This window comes from Brienomyrus brachyistius, chromosome 4 (genome assembly GCF_023856365.1).
Source record: "Brienomyrus brachyistius isolate T26 chromosome 4, BBRACH_0.4, whole genome shotgun sequence".
NCBI classification, from domain to species: Eukaryota; Metazoa; Chordata; class Actinopteri; order Osteoglossiformes; family Mormyridae; genus Brienomyrus; species Brienomyrus brachyistius.
This window is the reverse complement of record NC_064536.1, coordinates 15,700,034-15,711,611: the sequence shown is the minus strand read 5'-3', so window position 1 is coordinate 15,711,611 and position 11,578 is coordinate 15,700,034. Positions and strand designations below refer to the sequence as shown.

Genomic DNA, 11,578 nt, shown 5'->3' with positions numbered 1-11,578 from the left:
GTGTGAGGTGTGTGTGTCTGTAGGGGCAGGGTGGGGGGGAGGGGGGGGGGGAGATGCATATTACATTGTGGGAACATTTGGTCCCCACAATGTGATAAAACCCTGTTATTTTGATGTTGTGGGGACCATTTTTTCAGCCCCACAAGAGGAAATTCAGTTTTCTAAATCTTGTCACTGCAATCAAAAAACTAATAATGCCAAAAGCCTTTTATTTTCTGTGGTTACTTATGGTTAAAGTTAGGGCTGGGTAGGGGTTAAGGTTGTCATTGGTGAGATTAAGGTTTTGACTATAGAAATGAATGGATGATCACTCACAAAGATATGAGTACAGGTCTGTGTATGTGTGAGTGTGTGTGAGTGTGTGTGTAGGCTTTTGATCACATGGGTATATGGTTATATGAATAACTCATGATTCCATTCAGTAAGAGCCTTATATGCATTTATTCATTATCGCTTGTGCTGTGCATTAAAGCGGTAAACACATAGTGAAACAGATTAACACATTCTAGAGGAATTCTTGGCAAATATAAATGAGCACACGATGCACCCAAAAATCATCACTGTATGACTCATTGTTTATGAGAAATAATAATGATATAATGACATCCTTCATATATTTTTAACTGGTTGATCTTTGCCTGGAAGTTCTGTGGCGGGCCTTTTGTGACCCCAAGTAACACGCCGTGCTGTTCATCATTTTATTACTCATACATTACTCACATTTTTTATCAGTGTAGTTGCTCGACCGATGTGAATTGTGTAACTTAAAAACGAACCTCGAATCTCTACTATTATTCAGAAGATTATCTGACAGACAATCCAGTAAGTATTAGTGATGATGAGACAGGCTGTCCCTCGCTAAAGCTCTGTGGAAAACAGGCTGCTAATTATGGTTAAATCTGTGTATGTAACAAATCGATAGATTTCCATCCACGATTTTTCCTCATCTCTAGCACTTTACTATAATATACCTTTATACACATTTTATAGGGAAATATAGTAGCAATATACAATATTTACAGAATGCAGGTTACAGTTCTCTACTGAGATTTCAGCCTGTACCTAAAGTCCACATCGTACGTAGGCTGCAAAATGCCCAGGCCAGCGCGGGACTGATCAAGGGGGGGTACTTTCACACCCGAGTCCAGGAGCTCCATCTCGAAGAAGGAGAGTAACAGAGACAGGAAAAGCTTGATCTCATGGACGGCGAAGAAACGACCAGGACATTTGGTGACTCCAGAGCCAAATGGCATGTAATAATATCGCAGTTTGCGTCCGTTGCGGTAAAAGCACGTCTTCTCCTGCCTGTTCTCATCCAGGTACCGGTCATACTTGTACGACTACAGGGAAACAGAAGAGACAGATGAGTTCGGTCCCATCTCATTCGTATGTTTTGGAAAGGAAGACAAGGAAATTCAGGTGCTGCGTCCGTACAGCCGCGGCGACTCACCAGTGGGTCCTCGTAGATCTCAGGGTCGAAGTGCAGTAACTGTGGGTACAAGGCTATCACGTCGTCCTTGCGGATGCGGTACGACTCCTTGTTGTCCAGGTGCAGCAGGAAGTCCTGTTTCGCCACTCGGACGTTGAGTGAGGCGCTGGACAACCTCATGGCCTCCTTGATGATGCTGTCTGTGGGACAATGAGTCAAAGAGCATAACTAAATAGTACATCTTTTCTGTTATTCCAGGCAAATTAATAACAATTGAGGTTTGGCAATCATGCAGATTTCGCCCATTAGTCCCCAGTGTTTCCAGTGAAGTCTATGTCAGTGTCGGTCAAAACTCATGTGGTGCCCACATACCCCAGGCAAACCTCCCCGCCCAATTTCACTTTGTCTCAAACAGTGCACTCTACATGCTCCTCGTACCTTGGGGGAACACTAGCAGTTTGCTAAGTCGCCATCCTTTCGTAAGATGCCAGTGTTACGTGGCCACCTGTGTTGCTCAGTGGGTTGACCAACATTGGTCTATGCTGTGGTCGACACTAATGTGGACTGATCGCTCTGCACGTACCCAGAACAGGCATGTTGTCCAGCTCATCGCGTGTCAGAGTAAGTTGCGGGCCCCCCGGGCGGGCACACTGTCCTGACCTCTCCAGCGTCCGCTCTACCTCCTCCTTGGCTGCTCTCATTGCTTCTGGGCTCCTGAAGGGGGGGGGGGGGGAGATGGAGGGTTGGTGGGTGATGTGAGACAAGCTAATTGGAGGTTCCCAATTGCAAGACTCCACAAACCATTTTCTCAGTGGCATTCATGACATCATTAGAAGCCAAGAGGGACTTTCAGGAAATGGACCAGTTCCCCAGCCTTTAGACGGTACCTGATCATGTAGAAGAGAGTCCAGAATGCAGCAGGCAGTGTGTTGGCCTGTGAGGCCCACAACAGAGCCACGTGAGTTCTGGCTTTGCTGATGTCGGTGAAGGTGGAGAGTGTGTCATTGAGGAGCATGCGTAATGAGATCAGGTCTGACATGCCCTTGCGTCGGCTCAGGTTCTCGTGCAGCAACGTGCGGGCCAGGTTCTCCCGGGCACTGTGGCCACTCTTGAACACGTGGATGGGCAGACCAGCTACCAAGGCAGGGAAGATCTTGTCGAACTCCTTGTAGTTCTCCAATGCGCTCAGTACAAGGGCTCTCTGGGCTTCCTGGCGGGCCAAGCTCTGGTCCTCCTGGCTGCTGAGCTCCTTGCCAAAGAGGGTCAGGTAGCCCGACTCGAACATGACCTTGTAGCAGAAGGCGAAGACCCCGTCTACCTCCCAGGTGGTAGCACTGGCCTTCAAGGTGTCCGAATGCAACATGACGTTCTGCAGGTTCTCTATCATGTTCTCTATGAGCGAGGGCAGCGCGTCACCTTGCAGGGTCTTCAGGAAGGTCTGGTGCAGGTTCTCGGTGGTGTAGCCATGGCTTGGGTCCATGCTTTCGTGCCCGAATGCCTAAACAATAACCCGAGGATGGCAGGGTCACTTACGCGGCCACTCAGCGGGAGCCTGTTATCAATGATTCAACATAGAGCCTCACGTCTCCATCTATTCGTTTTACCTTGACAGAGGCAGAGAAGTGGAACTTCTTCCAGTCGAGATGGCGGCCCTGGCGGATGACGGCGTGGTAGGAGAAGGGGTCACACAGGAAGTGCACGTACTGGCCGGCGATCTTGCAGGTGAAGATGTGGCCGTACCGCCTCTGGCGGCTACGTAGGAACTCCAGGGGGTTGGCGCCGAACTGGAGGGCGCAGCCCAGGTATGGAAATAGGCCATTCTCTACTGGGGGCTCGCCAGGCTGCCTGTGATAGAGCCACACCCTCACCCTTCTGCACCAATAGAATTGACTCACTCTCACAGTATCATCCTCCAATCCATGCTCACATTGCAGTGCCATCCACAGCTTTAGTTTGCTTTTAATGGTAATGGAGTTGTTTTATTATGCAACAGTTTTATTCATACGCAATAGTCCTTAAATATGATAAAATGATAAAGTGGCTCAAACCGCACATTCGACACAAAACATGAGGTGCAATGTAAATATAACGTTTTTAATCTGTCAATAATGTTTCTTTTTAAATGTGCATTTTTTTTTATCTTTAGAAAAAGACACAAAGCTGACGTAACACCTGCCAACAGGGGGGTGTAGATAACCGCAGCCCAATCACAATAATAATGCGACTCAGAAGGTTAAATCAGGTGAGGCAGCAGCAGATTGCGTGAGGACTAGCGAAACACGCAGGAGTGGAGTTCTTACCTTCTGCGAATGCCTAATAGCAGCCAGAGACAACAGCAGAAACCCACCACAACCCCCCAGATCAGGGCAACGCTGATAACCATGATAGCTACAGGGAAGAAAAGCTGGGCAAGTGTCCTCTGTCTGAGATGCAGCTGCATTTATACGCTCTGAGAGCTGTGATCCCCTCCCACCCTCCCACTCTCAGTTTACCTCCCCACTAGCAGAACGTTGGCTAAAACCACAATCACCGTGGCGACCTTGAACTGGGTCCATGGACACCTGTTGTCGGGAGAGACAATTGCAGGGTTAGGAAATGGCTTCAAGGTCTGGCATGTGTAGGCTGTCCTCAGGTGAATACGGACGGTCTGCGGACGGTCTGCGGATGGTCTACGGATGGTCTACAGACAGTCTGTGGATGGTCTATGGACTGTTTACGAATGGTCTGCGGACCGTCTGTGGACGGTCTGCGGATGGTCTACGGACTGTCTGTGGATGGTCTGCGGATGGTCTACGGACGGTCTGTGGATAGTCTGAATGCCTCAAGAAGGGCATGGCCTTAAGTTTAAGGGCCCCCCTGGGAAGGTGGTCCACACTCACCATGGGGGCATCATTAGATCAAAAGGTCAGTAGAGGGTGTCAGTATGTTAAAGCACGAAGCAGTGTAATGTCTATAGTTCTCTATTAAAATAGAGATAATGTCTATAGTTCTCTGTGTGTGTGTGGTCCTATATATATTGATAAAAACCTGGTATTGTTACCTTGAGGAGACAATTTTTTCAGTCTCAGTCCCCACAACAGGAATCTCAATTTTTAAAAAAAAAAATCTGTGCCTGCAATCAAAAAAACTAAAATAGCCAAAAGTCTTGAATCTTGTTTGGTTACTTATGGTTAAGGTTAGGGCTGCTTGGGGGTGAAGGTCGTCATTGTTGTTTTTCCCATAGAACAAAAAGGACGGTCCCCACAAAGATATAAATATAGGTCAGTGTGTGTGTGTGTGTGTGTGCATATACCAATATGCCATATTATTTGTGCTATACCACCTGCATGTTGGGGTTTACTTTATCCTTAATTTCCTTAGATCTGGTCCAGTAATCCTTTGTATTGTGCAATACCTACTGCTTTATATTTTCTCTACCACCTGGAGCATTGAAGCAGCACATTGCTGTGTCAGAGCTGCTCCACCATACTGTCACATCAGCTATGAACGAACATGAAAGGGCCAATTAAATGAAATTTCAGCATTTTTGCAAGATGGAAGACAATAGCATTTGTCCCACAAAATAGCATGATCCAGGAACGGCTTCTTGTCGTCTAAGTGATGGAACAGAGCAACGGGTAGCAAAACTGAGCTGTGTTCATCTTTTAGCTCTCCGGACACCCTGCTTTGAAACCCTTTTGTGCTGCCTGACTAAATGCAACCAGTACTTCCAGGTATGTGGATATGATTACAGTGTGTTGAATGATTCAGCCTGCAGTGAGTGGTTACTGCATGGGTCAGTGAAAATTCCAGAGAACAGCACTATTAAATCTGCATTGTATATATTATATCATTAGAATTATTATACGCTGCATAATATCTGGTAATACATTAATTTATTGTTTTTTGCATTATAGTAACGTTAAATTTAGGGCCATAAACAAATAAAATAATAATCATTTTTTCTTTTTTTCCCCCACACTTTTATATCTGTAATTTTGTTGTGTGCAGTTATCTTTGCAGACATTATGGTTTATACTGAAGTAACCTACATTCATTTTGATCAGCTGGGGTCACTTCTGGGTAAATGTGCTATTGTAGGTTGTCGGGGCAACCTCTCTCAAACTGAACGAATGTGACCTCTTCGGGTGGAAGGCAGGAATGTTTTTTTTTTCTAAGAATCGGGAAATAGGGAAACCAGAGAGTTTCTTAAGTCCAACAGTGGGAACATGCATCTAGGATCTTGTCACAAGCCCTTTTGAGAGGCAAGTCTGTCTCGTCTTACATAAGCGAGTGTTTTCTCCTGGTGCCAGTTTGAGGAATTAAATTATAGGGTTACTGTTGGTCACAGGGGGCTCCGCCGGCCAGTGTCCTCCTTATGTCACCTTTCAACCAAATAATCACCGTGTTTGTCTCTGACGGCACATGCTCATGTGCGCTAAGTTTCTTCCATTTTCACTGAGTCTATTGTCATTATCAATACCGTCCATACCGTTCATATTTATATCAGGGTTTCAACTCATGTGAGTTAGACCGCTTTTTCATTTCGCCAGGCACCATACTTTTGATATTTGGAAAATGTGCCAAAAGTGCGATAGCATCGCGTTGGTTCTCAAATGCCAGTTGACTGCCGCATTCTGCCCTCTTCTACATGACCAACACAAGAAGTGCTGCACAGCGCAAAACTAATGGTCCTTTTTGGAAATACCAAAAGTACCGTACTTGGTGAAATGGTCAGCCGGCGAGCCCGGCCATGTTCCTCAATGTCTGCGGTCCTCTTCATCGTTTGCCCAGCGTCTATTGGCTGTCCAGTGCATCATGGGAAAGCAAACCATTCAAGTCTGGTCTGTGAAACAGCTTTCTGATTCTGCGGAACATTCAGGTTACATGGTATGACAAATAAAGTTTACGTACCTTCGTATGTATTTCAACTGTCTGTAGTAATGTACACCAAATTTAGGTAGCAGTCTTGTCACTGTATCAGACTTCCCCAGACATTACTTGAAATATTTCATGTTAATGTTTTATTGCACGCCACTATACATTATAGCTCTGGTTTCACATCCAGAATTTGTATTTTATATACACGTACCTGAAATACTTTTCAGCTCCACTGATGACTGCACTGCTTATCTGATCGCACAGAAAAAGTGCTGGAACTGAAAGTGGTGAGTCAGCATTTGGAGACGGTAATTTCTGCTTGACTGCATGTGCCCATTACCCCCCATGCCCAAAGCCCACTGGCACAGCACTGCAGACCCACACTTATCGCAATACGATGAGTCAAGGCGCTGCGCGGCCATATTACTCCATGGGCAATCAATCCACTCGATAAGAAGATGAAGGCCACCCCTGTTATCATTAATAATTAACCCTTTTAGCGCTGAATGGTGTTCGTTTGACCTTGGCCTTCAGGATAATACATGGGTGGCATTTCAGTTCTGATATATTAGTTTTAGTTCAGTGGTTCTTAACCTTGTTTACACTCAATCTTTACCACGCCAGCTCAGTCTCGATCCTGTATCAGGTATAGGTCTAAATTAACACTATGATCGACCATGCGGCGGACTCTGCAATTTACTCCAATCGATGCCTATCGGAGAAATCTGATTGGATGTGCCGGTGAATTTTAAATTAAACATCTGTGGTTTGGCTTCTTTGATTGGTTGAGTGTTCATTAGTTTTGCCCTAAGCATTTGCAGACCCAGGACCTGTTTATATAGGTTAATTCTAGGACTGGGGCTGGGAAATGTGATCGTGGATCATCATAGGAGCTTGCTAGTTTTAAAATAGTTACATTTCCAGCTCTGCCTCATGACCCTTTCACAACACGCCATGACTCAAGAATTGAGAATCGCTGTTTTAGTTTGCTACTTCTATGAGCATGAGTCTAGATACACTTCTATTTAACCCAGAACAATTGGTGAAGCAAGAGTTAGGAACTATGTGCACTTCCTGGGATTTAAACCCAGCCTTTGCATTGCTAGCATAAGGCTCCCCTTGTTGTGCTACAGGAACCATCACACAGAGAATCCCTATGAGACGCCGACACATGCTACTGTTACATCTTGTAATTTTTTAAATTACACGCGAGGCAATGGTGTCCAGACTTTAATATGCTCATTAGCATATCAGGCTAAAGGCTTGTGTTCACACTGTTTGTCGCTAAGATTGTGTATCATGGACCTGGGAGGTTCTGGCTCAGGGGATTAGGAATCGTGCATGCAGGATGCACGAATGTGGACGACCCACTGGTGGCTCACAGGAACACAGGGGTTTATTAAATAAAACTGAGCACAGAAAGAATACTACGAAATAAATGGACCACAAGGGGTCAAACCTTAATTGGGGAAAAACAAAGATTAACTACTAATGTGGCAGGGAAACAAGGGGCAGGCAGGCCACAAATTACACATTCAAACATCAGTAATATACGTCAGTGATTCAGGAACTTAAATATAAAAGGTTAAACAGGGTAACACAGGACAGGTGAAAACAATTAACCTAATCGGGGAGGGTGCAGGACAATGAGCAATCAGGGTATAACAAGGATTAGCACAAGAAATTAGGTAAAAGGTGAAACTAAAAATTAACTCAAAGAACTGGGAGATCAAAATGGGGAACCTAAGAAACTGACAGAAAACCGAGGAAACAGAAACTAAACACTGGGAAAATAACGGAGGCAGGCGAAACAGAACCAAGGCAAAGCAAAAACCCCAAACTGAAAAGCGGTCCACAGAATCACAGGAACTAGAAAAGAGATACAAATGAAACACTAGGGAGCAAAATACAGAAAGAGAGGAGATGGGATTCAAACACACAAGAGGGGACTAGAGATAACCGCATGCTCAGCTTGTTGAGCCATGTGGCTGACAGGGAGTGGGGGAAACACAAAGGCTGACAGGATGGACAGGATGGCCAGTGACACCTGCTGGCCAAACGGGGAAGGGACACAAAAGACAACAGGTGCTGACCCTGACACTTGTGGAGCTCTGAACAGCCACTGCGTGAGCACAGAATTGACACTTTCACATCACACCACTAAAAAGAGTCTGTCTCTGCTTGGGACTTTCAGACAATCAGAATCTAAACCCTGTAAACAAAGTAATTTTGGACATTTAATCGTCTTGTTTATTTCAATAGCAAATTTTTCTTCTAACAGTGGTCAGGTACAGAGCCGAAACAGAGCCACGTGGCGTGTGGCATCAATGTCGTTCTTGCACCAAAGCGCTTGTTCCTTCACGGAAGGCTCACGCCCCCTGTGTCAGGTTCACCAGTGGAGCCACACACTGATAATATCCAGCTGATTCGCCGAGGTGCTGAATTCCTACCAATCAGAAGTATTGGAAAGTATATCATACGATTCAAAGCTCAGAATTACAGGGCTAATACCAGACAGACTAACAGGGAGCCTCTGTGGTTTGTAACTTACTGTACGAGACCTTTGTCCCGTTTGTTCCAAGGGTGTAAAAAATAACGTGTCCTTCACCTTGGGCGAAAAATACAACAGGGAAATGGCCATGGAGGAAACACCTGAGCATGAGAACTGATGGCAAGCAAACGAAATGAAACAATCAAGCAAAATTAGCAGTGGTCATCCATGCTCTCAGGGTTGACAACTGCACACGCATTTACATGTATGTAACGGTCTTATTACCTGGTAAACAATCTGCAAGGTTTGCAAATGACCCCAACGCCTTTGAAGAAGCTAATTTTAATTTTACAATGGAATAATATAGATTTGCTGTAAGATTTCTTGTGTGAGTGCCACGCCAGGTGCTTGGCAGCCCTGCTCTCTCTCGCCCGCTCACGCTCTCTCTCACCTAACTGTGCCACTTTCAAACCCCATATCGCTCATTTTGCTTTCCTCGTCTGGAGTGGGCCTGCAGTGGCATGGATCTGCATTTATCCGGCCACCAGCGAGCCACCGGCTCAATTCAGAGAAACAGCATCTGACTCAAATGACATATTTCCTGTACTTGTGCCTGCTTTGAATTATTGAAATACATGGTGTATTGTTGTGCAGTATTAACTGAATGCACAGCAAAGCCATGTAATTTTCCTTTTGTACTACATTGGAATTCAGCCTATACCCCAGACTGTGCCATATGTTTTGTGGGATAGGCTCCAGCCTACCCCCCCCCCACTGTGACCTTGACCAGGATAAGCAGCTAAAATATGTACGGACAGATCGACATAATTCATCAGTTCTCGCCATTCATACCTTGATGTGTGAGACGTAGCCTGTCCTCGATGAACGTCCTCTAAAAAGGTAGCCGCTTCACCTGAAATAAATCATTGTGGTTCAGCAAATCAAACGCCTTCAGTTCAAGGCCGTTACTTAACTCTCAAGAAATGTATACAGTTTTACAACTCCATTACGGTATAAACTCATAAACCAGTGTAACCTAATTACTATCTAATTTTTCTGTGAAGATTGCAGGTCTGTCCTACTTATAGCTTAATGGCTTAGGGTTAGGGTTAGGCTAAGTGACATTTCCAGACCGCTTGTAGGTTATGACTGAGTAAGTGTGCAAATAACAATTACAATGAAAATTGTTATTCAGTATGAATTATTTTAAATCTGTTAGCATGATATTAGAATAAATCTGCAGATATTTACCAGGAAATGCGAAACACAAAATTAGCCTTTAAAATGATTTTCATCTAATTTATTTCAATATTAATCGTGTCTGTGGAGCAGTTTTGGTTTAATGTTACTGATTTTATTTTAAATATGCCCTGTCATATTCAGCATAACAGGATTAGAGTCAAGAAACAAGTCAATCAAAGCTAATTAATTAGCTTAGAAACGTGGGTAACACTGTGGCTTTGAGTGACTGTTGTAGTAAGGAATACAGTCCACTAAGTGGCAGTGTTAGCTATAGCTGCGTCGCCTGTCTGAGGACAGTCCTGCATCAGCAGCCATCATGAGTGCTGCACCTTGGTCCACTGGCTTGCACTGGGTGAGCAAGACACTGCGAGCCAGTGATTCACAGCCCTGCTGTCATGGCTCCTTCAGTTTAGGTTCATTTAAATTCCGGTGACTTTGATCCTTCAATTATCATCTACGGGGATAATTCACCATATTGAAATATGTGGTACCTTTATAAAATTCATAAAATAACAGTGTCACCTGACCTTATGAAAAACAAACAAACCTAATGAACCATGATGAAACAATTTATTTGACACCTTTGTCAGGCTAAGGGGATTCCGGAGCTGTTTTTGTAATGAATATAAATGGCCAGCAGGGGGACGAATCCCAATCACGTGAAAAGAAACGCTACATTTCTCTGCAGTCCCATCACTCTGCTTTGTGTTGACGACACTTGGCAGCAAACTTGTAGAAACCTAAGAGCTTTCTACAGGCGTTCTGATGCTAGCAAGTAGATGTGACTGGGACATCCGCCTCGAATCTGTACCTCCTTGTGGAGGTTATAGCCTTCATCATACATAGATGGTTACCTGACAGCATGTTACCATTCCTCGGCTCGTCTAATTGGATTTGAGTAGAACCCTAATAACATTAACAGGTTATTAAATTTTGTAGAATCGTCCTAAAGCTAAATACATAAATCCTTAAGAAAGCTTCCCTGGGACTGAGCACATAAGCCTCTCTGCTGCCGTGGTAACATACTTACGGGTGCTTCTTCCAATCCAGTGACATCCCCCCAACTTCCATGCTGTGCAGTAATTTAAGTCTCAGCAATGACCTAAAAACGACAAGTAGCTGAAACTGCAGTTTATGGGTAGAGGGTATCTTGTGGAATATAGGTGTATGGGAGCAGGAACGTTATGGGATACAGGTGTATAGGAGTGGGTAAGTTAGGGGATAGAGGTGCATAGGAGCGGGTAAATTATGGGATACAGGTGTGTAGGAGCGGGTAAGTCATGGGATACAGGTGTATAAGAGCGGGTAAGTTATGGGATACAGGTGTTTAGGAACAGGAAAGTTATTGGATACAGGTGTATAGGAGTGGGTAAGTTAGGGGATACAGGTACATAGGAGTGGGTAAGTTATTGGATACAGGTGTATAGGAGTGGGTAAGTTAGGGGATATAGGTATACAAGAGCGGGTAAGTTATTGGATACAGGTGTATAGGAGTGGGTAAGTTAGGGGATACAGGTGTATGGAGATGAGTAGATAATGGGACACAGGTGTATGGG

General features: G+C 44.7%; 1 protein-coding gene across 1 annotated transcript; it reads right to left on the bottom strand.

The window, feature by feature from the left end:
* Positions 1–422: 422 nt before the first annotated feature.
* Positions 423–3,853, bottom strand: LOC125740744 (cytochrome P450 7A1). Its single transcript, XM_049012325.1, has 6 exons — positions 3,730–3,853; positions 3,034–3,274; positions 2,317–2,927; positions 2,013–2,143; positions 1,451–1,629; positions 423–1,340 (listed from the first exon to the last, which is right to left on the bottom strand). The coding sequence occupies exons 1-6, from the start codon at positions 3,810–3,812 to the stop codon at positions 1,041–1,043; spliced, it is 1,545 nt and encodes a 514-aa protein (XP_048868282.1). The 5' UTR covers positions 3,813–3,853; the 3' UTR covers positions 423–1,040.
* Positions 3,854–11,578: the final 7,725 nt, after the last annotated feature.

Bases quoted from the DNA above. Each gene is read 5' to 3' on its own strand.
- LOC125740744 (XM_049012325.1), bottom strand. From the start codon at position 3,812: ATGGTTATCAGCGTTGCCCTGATCTGGGGGGTTGTGGTGGGTTTCTGC. The intron at 3,275-3,729 runs GTAAGAACTCCA...GCTCTATCACAG, and splicing joins CTATTAGGCATTCGCAGAAG to GCAGCCTGGCGAGCCCCCAG. The intron at 1,341-1,450 runs GTGAGTCGCCGC...GTTTCCCTGTAG, and splicing joins AGATCTACGAGGACCCACTG to TCGTACAAGTATGACCGGTA.